The 12,823-nt window shown below is 32.7% G+C and overlaps 1 protein-coding gene across 1 annotated transcript in view; it reads right to left on the reverse strand.

The window, feature by feature from the left end:
- Positions 1 to 2,263: 2,263 nt before the first annotated feature.
- LOC114254415 overlaps positions 2,264 to 12,823 on the reverse strand; it is a 37,633-nt gene continuing 27,073 nt past the window's right edge. The window contains exon 3 of the mRNA XM_036288223.1: positions 2,264 to 12,262. Within this exon, the coding sequence (XP_036144116.1) occupies positions 11,703 to 12,262 (560 nt within the window). The 3' untranslated portion in view covers positions 2,264 to 11,702. The remainder of the gene's footprint in view (positions 12,263 to 12,823) is intronic.

Consider the following 12,823-nt stretch of genomic DNA (forward strand, 5'->3'; position numbering starts at 1 on the left):
GAATCACGTGCAAAATGATGCAAACAACTGAATATATTCGTGTGCAGTGCAACATATATGTGCGCATCCCGACGCGTGTATTGAATGCAATGAACGTTATTCTAAGAGTTAAATAATTACGCCATTCAAAGCCTACATTTGGCTAGACTCGTGAAATATCAATGGCACCAATGAGTTTCGAATCAATCAATCGATGAATGGCGTAAGTGTGTAATAAGATTCTAGTGTAGCAGTTGTAAAGAATGTCACTGTGCTATCTGAATGAATTTTTCACGTTGCCAATATGATCATCAAATACAGTATTTAAAATGATAATGAAGACAACAGATAATGAAATTATTAACAATGCAAAAATATTTATCGCAAGCAATTAACTTTACTTTCAATTTTTTTCAGCATCGTACATTAACGAAAATTACTGCTAACTTCTTAAATATCATTCTTCTTGTTTCAGCTTCTATTAACTCTTTAATATACTCTCTCTTATGATTTTATGCCATAAATAATTTTACATGTAATTTGAGATATTATACATAATGCAATTTTTCTCGCTTTATTAAGTTTCACGTGAGCGAGTAATGTAAATTTATAACACGTAATAAATATATATACTCATTATATGTATAATATATAATAAATACATTTACTATTGTGTGAGAGACAGAATATTTAAATGCAGGGCAGTATTTGTTCTTCGTGACACTGTTTTCGATCGATTAAACGGCTGCGTTTTAATTAAACACTAACAAATCATGTGCGAATATTGTCGACAAAGGCACATTGTTATAACTCTTTTTCATTGACTCTTGTTATTAATAAGCAAATAATATTAATTATAATTATATTTAAAATGCCACGTCAAAATTCATTAATGTGTTATCAACTACATATTCTTTTCTCTCCAAAATTTTATATGTTTACCTATAAAATTAATTATAAAAATATTAAAAGCTAAATAACGTTTATGCATTTGTGTAAATTATGTTTCTTTATTAAATTGATATTATATTTTTTAAATGTGTATATGAAAAGATTACTTTAAATAAAAATAAAAATAAAATTTTCGCCAAAATTTTTAATCTCTTTTATTTAATTTTTCTAATAGTACGTTGAATATTTTTTGGCGCAAAACCGTATACAAAATTTAAATTTTACGAGAGTACGCATTTTTATTTAATGTTTAAAATATTCATAAACAATAAGTTGTGAAATATTCAAGAGAAAATATTCACAATCGGCGATGGATAATTATAGATTTCGTTAAATTCTAAATTTTTTCTGCACTGCGTTATTGTATTCTCTATACGACAATGATGACAATCAATTGTTCGCTGTATTAAATCATCATATTGATTATCGCACTTTTTACATGTACCTTGTTTTCTATGCGACATAACATACGTATAATTACGCGATGTAAACAAATTTGACAGTTGACAGCAGTTTGCAAAAAAATCGAACAACAAATATGAAACGCAGTGCATTCGCAAATATAGAGAGATTAATGGTTTTCTACGTATTGCACAAGTGCCCACGTAAGAAGTTTACACCCGACGCAATCCCGCATTAAATTGACGATTGATAAGAACGTGAATTAACGTCAGTGCAACGTGAATACGATCGCCGTCAGCGCGTAATGCAACACCGACGTAATCCAACGCGAGGTACAAGCACGGTGCGAAGCGGAATGCCAACGTAATGCCGACGTAACGGAAAACGTGATGCGAATGTTGCGCGTAATGCAATGCACAGCAAATGCGAAGGCGAACGAGGCAAGGTGAATATTTTTCTCTTTTTTTTTTGTTAATTTTGAAAAACATAGAAAACAAAGCACAATTCTTTCTATATGTATTCAAAAAGATCTAAAAAGGGATACTTATCCTTTCTGGCAAATCGGTGAAATAATTATAAGCACAATTAAATGAACATTTACAAATTTCAAATAATTTTACAAGAAAAAAGATTACTAATAAATTGTAGAAAGCGCACACCACACTTCTGACAGGAGATTAAGAACTGAGGAGAAGTTTGTAAATGCGCCTCTTCGTTGTGGTGGTCTTATAAAAGTGTGTATATAGTATATTATGATATATTATGATATATTATACAGACGAGTTTGATTTCTAAGTTACCGCAGCGACTCGATAACAATCCTAATCTTAGTGTGTGTGTGTGTGTGGTGTGTGATGAAAATATAAATTAATTGGGATCGATTAGAAGGAAGAATTCAAACTAGGAAATTAAAATAAAAATACTCGTATCATTCACTGATATAACTCGTTTCCTTTATTTGTGTATAATTTAACAATTTTCGAAGTATATAGGTACAATGGATAGTATCGGTATAATATATGATATTATTTTACGCAAGTTACAGATACTACCCATCTTTACTTAATAGTAGAAGGTTAACAGCTCTAACATAATTTTACGTACGCGTGTAGTCAAACTTAAAATTAATACAAAAAATACTTATTTTAAGAGTTTTTTCAGCATTTTACAAAATTTTTGCTGATAATTATTTAATCATTTCTTAACAAAATCACAAAAAGATCACTTATAAAAAAGTTATTCTAAAATTATAAAAAGTATTCAATATATGTTTAATGATTATGTATGTTCATTATATTCTATCTAAATCAAAATCATTTATTGAAAAAAATATTTTTTAGAAGTTTGGAAGCGATCTGTCTGTTCAAGCAGCTCTTCTGTAATTTTAGTTCGCGTTTATCGTCGCGATGAAAAAACATTCAATTGCGCATGTCACGAACAAATACAAGAGCATAACGCTGTATGAACAATACGGACCGACATCATGTCCATATCGCGCAAATCAATGAATATCTTTCTAACATCTTTCTATCTTTTTCCTTTTCTCAAACTGATTTTCTTGCGAAAATAAGAGATTCTATCTGTATATAATATATATGTATATCATAGTTTAATGTTGTAAGAAATCTTATAATCCTGTATATATAAAATTTTATACATGTATAATTTATATTAATCTATATGAATTTTTCTTTTTTATGTAACTTACTTTTATAATTTGTCAATTATAATTTTTATCTACCTCTCTACTACTGTGCCTTTCGCATTATCGTTTCGCATACTAGCATGCTAGCATTTTATCTCTGTCGCATCGTTATAAATCTCTCGTCCGATTATTATAAGAAATAATTTTCAGTAACGACGTCGCATATAAAAATAAAGAGGATAAATAAAAATATGTTTTACTTATTACACATTTTATTTGTTGAATAAAAAATCTAAGTTAAGTAAACTAATATTCTTCTTTAAATTATAAATTTATTCCGTCAAGCTCCTCGTCACAACATTTCTCGTCATTCCCGCAATTCGACATCTTCTCAAAAGATATATAAATTAAATTACTCTCTACTAACATTTCCAACTACCTCTACTATCATATAAATAATGTTAATTAAAGTTCAACGAAAACTCGAGATGCGAATTGCTTGTGACGAATAATAGATTAAATATGTCTGGAACTCGATGGAGAGTAGCAAATATATATACATACACAGAATATTTTATTTCACATTTTGGATTCTATATATTTCCGAGTTCTATATATTTGTAAGCCTTAAAAAAAAAGTAGAGAAATAAATCACTAATTAGTATTATGTCTTAAAAAAAGCTGTTATGTTTTCAAAACCGAATCTTTCTCTTTACAATTCGCAATATATTAAAAGATATTCTAAATGCGAAATGAAATATTTTATATACGCTTAGAAACGTAATATACACAACAAGTCTCAACCTTCCGGTACCGAGTGAAGAAAACAAAGATACAATGAAAGTAGAGAAAACATAAATTTCTGAGCTCATACAGTTCTCTTGTTGACAAGGAAATGTGTTAATAAAAAGATGTGTGAAAAACAGGCTCGCAGGTCCTACTTTCCATATATATTTATGTATTAATCTATATTATATAAGCCCCCTTATTTAAATTAAAGCTTATTCGACGTATAAGTCGTTTACAAAAACTATTTTTTTATATAGTAACTATTGTTATTAACTAAGCAGGTACACATGTATTCTTTATGGAAGCGAGGTGTTTGTTTCGAAATCCGATTGCGCATAATTTGTACAGTTGCATTAATTTATCGCGTAATAAAAATAATGTCTTTTCTCTCTCTCTCACACACATACACACACACACGCGCACACACACACACACACACACACACGCACGCACGCACGCACACCCAATAATTTTTCATTCATATAATTATCATGTAATAACAAAACCTAGCAAAGGATGAAAATACAAATTCGAGACTTTGCACAAAAGAAAAAAACACGTAAGCAAAGTGTACTGTAAATGCTTATGGTAGGTACTCTAAATATCTCCTCTCTCTCTCTCTCTATTAGCAAAAAAATTCTCATACACAATATTTTTTTTACGCGATTTTTAATGGTCGATACAAAATTGAGCAATCTATAAAGACAGCGCGGCTTATATTTCTCAGCTATATCTCTTTTGCGCGTTAGCAAATACAATTATTTGAAATTTATAAACATGCTATAAACATCTATTTTTTTTGTAGAAAAGAATCGTGACAAAGAAATCGAGACGACAATCAAGAGAGATTTTGTAGTTATTTGACACTCGTATTTATAAAAATTTAATTATCTAAAAGACCTAAATATCTATATTTAATTCAATTAATTCGAAACATTTATTTCTATTAAGAAATTATTATTCTTCTAAATCTAAATTTCACTATTTGCCTAGATGTTAACAATTTTGTATATAAAAATGGAAAAGTATGATCTTTTTCGTTTATTGCAAACTCTCTAGAGTTCTAGAGCTATGCTGAATTTCTGAACTGTCGTCTCAAACGCGTCGGAGAAAATGAAAAATAGCTCGAGAAAAATTCTCAGTGAGATAGTAGTACAAGGATAAAAGAACTATAGAGTGCAGGAAAAAAAAACGAAATCCTCGTGATCCGTCAATCAAATTGGTTCTCTCTTTCTCTCTCTCTTCTCTCTTTTTCTCTCTCTCTCTTTAAATACTTTTCAATAAAAGTTCTTGCCGAGAAAAGACTCAGAAATTTGTAATTAATTAAAAAAGAAAAACAAATTAGAGGAGAAACTTGAAAAGAAATAAGAGAAATACATATTTTTTAAGGCCGTTGGCCTTATTTACTATGTGTACTAAATATAACTATACGGCTAAATAGCCGATTTCAGTCATTTATAAACACTAAATTTTTGTTATTTGGCACGATTCAGAGAACTCACAGGTTCGATACATAAAATATGACAAAGCAAGGATTCAAAGGCTTTCCGTCTCGGTCGAGAACGGAATTTTGCGAGGTATATCGTTGAGTTTCCTTTCGTTGATCTTACGATCTACAGTGCTTACGGTCAGTGAATCGTTCTTGAATCGTGACGAATTAAATACGAAAAGTTGGTTTGAAAAAAACAATTGTGGAGTCATTCATTTAAAAAGTCAGTAGTTTCCATTTATATAGTCATATTGCAAGAAAAATCTTTGCGCAATTATTCTTTGCAGGAAAAATTAATCATGAAACAATACGTAACGGAGTGTTTGAAATGTAAAAAAGATAGAAGTGTATAAATTATAAATCAGATTTCGTGTAGATAAATGCATTTTGACGCTTTAATGAAAAATTTAATTGAGGATTATTTTTATCGCGTTCACGCGCACTTAAGACCCACTGACTTCTCGCACACTCATATGTATACGAGGATAAGAAGACAAGGGCGTCCGCGAGTTTTTTTCAGAGAGACAGGGAGGCAAGTGCCTCTTCTTGCCTTCCGTTGCGGACGCCTGAAGATATATGACAAAAATACAAAAAATTATTGGTCGGAAAAAACCAAAAAAATTTGTAAGTCTAAACAAATAATTTTTTTTTTGTTTTTGCGTTTACTTTAACAAAATGATTCTAACTAATTATGTAATTTTCATATAAATCTACTTAATAAGAAAACATTTAAGGCATACACTAAAATGTCGAGTTAAACGTTTTAAACAATTTCCAAATTAAGTAAAAGATTAATCGCGTGTGTTTTGTGTGTGTGTTATTCTTTGTCAACTGGAACACCTCTCTTCTCAGAATAATTTTTATCATAAAATGTTCTACCAAAACTCGAAATGTAAGATATTGATAAGCTTGATATAAACTTTTATAACTTTTACCTCCCAATTATTTTGATACATTAAAATGACGTATAACATTCACTTTTCTTATTTTTATATAGTTTTCTCAATATTAAAAATTTTAATTTTTAATTCGTCATATTGAAGCGGCCATTTTAAATTTTAAAAATTGCCAATTGATATTATAAAACTTATAATACCATTATCAATATTTACATTTCAATAGGGGAACAACTAATGTAAAAATTATTCTAGAAACGGGAGGTGTTTCGGTTGACAAAAAATAACTCATATATACACGAAAAAAATTTTATATTAAAAATTACTGCGTACGATATTAGTCACGGATCATAAGAATAGAATTATACGGTAAGTAACGTAAATATGTACTATGGCAATTTAATGAAAAATAGTAATATACTGAAAATTTTTATGATTCCTTCCTTGATCCGCGTTTATTGCTTATCATAATAATTTTTAATGTAAAATTTTCCGTGTATATGTGCATGTCATCCTTTGTCAATCGAATAAATATCGGTAGAGAGTTAGGTGTGTGCGTATATGTATATGCGATATATATACGTGTATGTGTGTGTCTTCTTTCAATCGAAACACTCTCCTTCCCAGAACAATTTTTGTCATAAATATTCTATCACAGCTTAAAATGTAGATATTGATATAGGTTTGATATAAGCTTTGCTTTCAATTACGTATACATATTCCGGATTTTGGGGTCACTATTTATAAAAAGTCAGATTTTCCAAATTTAAAATAGCCGCTCCAATATGCACAAAAATTAAAAATTTTAATATTGAGAAAACTATATAAAAATTAGAAAAGTAAATGGTATGTGCCATTCAAATGTACAAAAGTAATTGGGAGATAATAAGAGCGAAACTTATATCAATACCTACATTTTGAGCCTTGGTAGAACATTTTATGACTATGTATATATATATGTATATATGTATACGCACACACCTAACTCTCTACGTATATTTGTCAAGGCATTCGTATACGAAAAGGCCTATAAATAGTCTAAAAAAGCGTCTCTTTTAATCATTTTTAGGAATCTCTCCCGAGTTCTCTCTTTGATAATCCAATATGTCCTTCCCAACTATCGTCAAGAAACTATTGTGGTCGCCCGTCTTCCGAACTGCATTACTATGTTGCGCATATTCCTATGTTTTGTGTATGTACTTATAGATATATATTAAACTTGGGTAGCGATTAAAAATTCTCCGTGTCATTAAATTAATAATAGTTTCTATTTAATTCAACTGTATCCGTTTGCGTGTCATGTATATGTGTCACGCGTATATGCACGCCTGTTGGTGTGTATGTCCGTTGTGTCATTAAAAAATGTCAGTACGCCTTGATTCCTGACCTATTACAAGTCTTTAGCCCTTTCTCACTTCATTCCTATTGTTCAGACGGTCACTACGTCTCACCGCTGCTCTGACTCGGCTCTACTTCTATCTGCCGTCATTGTTAATCTATTTATAACTTGAATTTGGACTACGTGCGAACGAAGCTGCGCGCTTATTACATATATTCGCGTGACTATTGTACAATGTGTTGAGTGTCTAAAGTGTCTGTGTGTGTGTGTGTGTGTGTATTTTTCTTGAAAGGTTCTCACTTTCGCGTTCATTTTCCATTTTTCTATCATAAAAATATGCATACAAACGAATACTGTTACCTATAAATGTAATGAACACATTCTGTTGCTTTTTTTTCTTTTTCTTAATATATCTGTATAGCAATATAAAAATTCTTTATTCGAAGACTCAGGTTTAGGTCTCCGATTGATCACTTGCATATCAATCATTTGTATGATATACATAATTATGCACATTACACCTGTTGCTCGTATTTATTAAAAATACTTATATATAATCATGCATATGTCTTTTGCGTGCATGTATTATTATGTATGTCATACGGTGTTGTGTGTACACGTATATGTCTGTGTGTGGTATGGATAGTACGTACATCGTAATCGTTGCCTCGTATATCTCATCTCTTTTAAATCGTGCAAAGGCTAACACTATGAATCGTAATATAGCCCTTTTGGTTTAAGAAGTGCCGGCAGCGCGCGCAAGGCTAATATAAATCAATGATACTACAAAAGTAAGTATTACAATAACAATATTAATCATTGTTATTCCTTGTCATTTGAGTATCGGTACACATTTGTTATTTATTTGCGAATCTGCAATATACGTGTACATAAATATATTCAATCGCGGTGTGTATGCCTAAATGTATGCAAATCTATCTTTATATGAATATATATATATATATAGAAATATACAAATCTATCCTTTAATTTTTTTAATTTAGCTATAGATATTAACGATATTAAATTTAGATATAGATATTGAACATGCCAATAATATTATCAAAGGTGTTATTAAACTAAAATTTCCGCGCCGGATTAAACCGTATTATAAAAAAAAAATTCGATCGATCCCGCCCGCTTCTCCTCGCCGATAAACGACGACTGAAAGAAAATAAAACAGAAATCAATATGTCGCAGCGAATCTAATTCATTTCATTGCACCCAATGGAAAACGCGCTGATATCCAAACGTCTGATCGAATTTCTCAGATGCAAAAATGGGCATGAGACAGATAGGCATAAAAAAAGAAAGTCAACTTCAACTCACTCAAAATTATCTCATATGAAAAGTGTGAAAAAAGATATATAGAAAAAAATATTACAAACGCCTATTTCTAACTACAATAAGAATAGTAGTCGCCTAGGGATTCAATTCTACTCGTGGCCTATCCGGGGCGCGCGATTCTGTCATTTTAGACAAAGCGGGCCGTTTGTATTTTGCTAAGCAAATAGACAGCAATAAGAGAAACGGCCGTTTATCATTGCTTTATTGTTACCGCTACATTCAATATTTGTCTACTTTTTAATGATATTGCTAAAATTGATAACTTAGCAAACTGAATATGTCACGCGTGTATGCTCAATATGCGCGCGCGTTATTTCTATCTAAGTTGTGTTTTCATTCATTCTACTTAATTTCATCTAACTAAGCTGTACCCAAATGTGGGTATTTTAAACTTATCGTATTAAAAGAAACTAAAAGATATATACAAGATCGCGCGATGAAACTGTCGCCCAGGGGATCATTTTCCAACAGGAAAAGCACAAAATATAATAAAATCAATTTTGTGTCAACAATTCGCGCCCTTTAAACCGGACACACTAATTATATCTGTAGAGAGAGCTCAGATAAACTGCTACTGAAAGCGGTATATACCTGAGATCCAAATCTTGATGGAGAAGTCTGTGCTGGAAAGACTTGAGACGTTGCGTGTTCTGAACAAGCGCGCGACTTGAACATCAAACGTAAAGATCACCTTACTGATCCCGACGACGCGAGAGACCGCACAATTCTTTTTTGAGTTTTTTTTTTGTTTTTTTAATTAAAGTTTTAGAAAAAAACAAGCAACTGGCCGATAATCGAAGCCCGCGCGTTTCTCACTTTTCTTCTATTTTTCTAATATTTACTTTATATATACAAAACATATGTAAAGAATATCGTGAGTATGACAGTGAAGGTGGTACCCTGAGGTACCAGCGACTAACCGGTTGGGAACCGATAGATTGCGTTGGGTAATATCGTGATAAGACCCCCCTCCTCCGACTGCTTAACCAATCCGTTTTATCTGTAGCGACGGAAATTAAAATGCACTTGCCAATGACTCGTCGACAATGTGCAACAGGTCGCGCAAGAGCGTCTTCACAAAGGGCGGAAAGTGACATGCTGTATGTAACGTAATGTTAAAAACAAGATATCGAAAAGGCTCATCATCATTGAGCCAGCCGAAGAACAGGGCCGGGAGAGTATCGTATTTCATAGTCAAGCAAATCCGAACAAGTTTCGGACTTGCGGTTCCGCCAATTGACTTTGAATTACAATCTAGCGTCTAATTGTTAATCCAATAACGATTGGATAAATATCGGTTTTCTAAATTTTTGCTTGAAAACGATGCTCAACTGGTCCCGTTCATCGGCTGACAAATACAATGTCGTACAATAAGGCATGCAAAATGTTGATGCAAAAATTTTGATTGCAAAAACCGTTAACGCAAAAATCTGTTGCAACCTTGCCATTGTGTTCCTTGACAGTCGGAGCCAGTCAGAGTCAGTTGAAAAAGAAGATCAAGAGACCATCGTTTTTATCAAGCAAAAATGTCGAAAATCTATTTATCCAATCGCCGTTAGGTTAACAATTAGAACCTAAATCATAATCCAAAGACGATTAGAGGAACTACGAGTTGAGAACTCGTTTCTATTTACTTGACGAAAACAATGTTTTCCTGATCCTGTTCTCCGACTAGCTCGATCAAAGATGATTGTTTTCAATATCTTGTTTTTAACATTGTCATTGTATTTGTAGAACAGATATGTATATCTATTTCACAAACACAATAACAATGTTAAAGATATTACAATCCACAAAATAAAGAATAGTATATCCTTGTTTTTTACATATCGCAACTTTGAAGGCCCGTCTACAATATATACGGAGTAAACATGGAATAAGATATAAAAGTAGTAAAAGGGCTACTTCCGGTGTAAAAGAGCTAGCGCAAAGACGCAAGAAAATTAAATTAATTTTTTTTATAACTCTTACGCTTACGCTCAGCCAATCCGAGCGCAGGAATCAGTAAATGTGGCTGCGAACACTGCAAACAGCATTGTTAATTTCATAATCTTCGACGTTACCACATAGTCGATATATGTTGAGCAACCGTACGAATAGCGTTTGACAATGTAAAAAGAAAATACGCAAGGATTGGCGAAAAAATGTCATTTTACTAATAAAAAAATTCTATTCGAGAAAAAAATCTTTCTTAGCGAAAATATCAAAAAGTTTTAATATTAAACTATAACTCTTCCAGCTTTGCTACTGCCGATCTCATAAACTACAGTTTGCAGTGTTGGCAATATAAAAAAAAATTACAAAGATTGACGGGAAAAAATGTCATTTTACTGATAAAAAGAAAATTCTATTTCGAGAAAGAAAAATCTTCCGTAGCAAAAATAAAAAAGTATTAATATTAATCAACTCTTCAAACTTTGCCGCTGTAATCTCATAAATTTTCTAAGGCCGGTATTCATACAGTCGATTTTCATTTCAAAATCGTTTCAAGTCATTATTTAACTTTTCTCAAATCTACAGCATCTTAAGATTGTATTTAAGACGATCTTAAATGTAAAAACGAAATATGAATACCGGCCTAAGACTCTAATTATTCTTGTGTTTAAAAAATCCAGTCTTAGACTGTGATCTCTAAGCTCATTTCACCGTTCCAAACAAGACCATTATAAGCATCTTACAACAAAATTATTACTCCTACTCTTACCTTTTACTCCGCAAATTAAATCAATTTTACTCCACAAATTACATAAAAGCGCCCACGCTTACCATGTACTGTAAACGGACCTTAAGATAATTACCGCGGCAGATTCTGCACGGATCATGCGTATTTCGCATTTGCGCGTTACGACGAATCTAATGTGTCGTTTATTTTCTGTTTGTCCTATTTCTTATCTGCAAAGAGACTCGTTCAGCAAGGCGCCTTTGGAGCCTTTCGAGCTTTTTCTTGAGCATGTAATTCTGAAACGCTGGGGTCATCATCAAAATCGTATTCCTCGCATTATTCAGAATGGTCTGCTTCGACATCTTGTCATTGGCCTGGGCCACCGGCAGACTATCTTTTAAATTTTCGAACAATTTCTTCAGGCCAATCCGTCGCTCTCTCTCCATAGTGTTGTGAAGTTGTCTCTTATCTACATCCTCAAATAGATCTCGATTCTGTTGGTTGTTGGTATACCGCTGTCTGCTGTGTTGATTATTCTGAGCGCGACTACGCTTCGGAGGGGGCGCTGCATGATGAGCCGATAAATCTCTTTTCCGTTTTGCGGAATTCCGACCCGGCGGTCTACCACGAGGTCGCCGGAAGGTAGTCTCCTTGGAGTTCGCGACTAGCGGCGCGTGTCTAGCTGCATTGCGCTGGAGCTGTGCGAAGTTGAAGTGTGCCGCTTTCTTCTCGTACGACACGACATCAATCTCCTCCTCTTCGTCTGCAACAGAATTAACGAATTCGTTTGTTAGATCACTGGCACGAGTGCGAATTCATTGTCGCGCATCGAACGATATACATCGCGTAAACAGCACAAGCTATAAGTGCCGCGCTCGTGTAGTGCGATAAACAATTTAATAGTATTAAGCACATAATGCTATTAGTAGTAATGTAATTCGCACGAGGCAGTAAATATATTCCTTCGTCACAAAATACAGTAGGTATATCTTTTATGTTTAAAAGTTATGTTCCTTTTGTACGTAAATACATAAGAAAAGAATCTAACGATTAATCGGTGCATCAGTACTGCCGCACAATGCGTTATGCATTGCAAAAATGGTTTACGTGACCGGACCATTCTGAAGGATGAATGAAAACATTATATAATGGACATATGATGTAACACCGAGCGGTTCTTTTTCATCGTACGCGAAAGCATAGGTTGACGGATGTATGTGATAACACTTATCGCAAATGTCCTATCCGTGGTCGGACAAGTAGTGTAAGTTGCGAGATTGCGGTGAAATACATATCGTAGCTCGGAATGTATAAAAACTGTAGT

The sequence above is a fragment of the Monomorium pharaonis genome, chromosome 6 (assembly GCF_013373865.1).
Source record: "Monomorium pharaonis isolate MP-MQ-018 chromosome 6, ASM1337386v2, whole genome shotgun sequence".
Classification (NCBI taxonomy): Eukaryota; Metazoa; Arthropoda; class Insecta; order Hymenoptera; family Formicidae; genus Monomorium; species Monomorium pharaonis.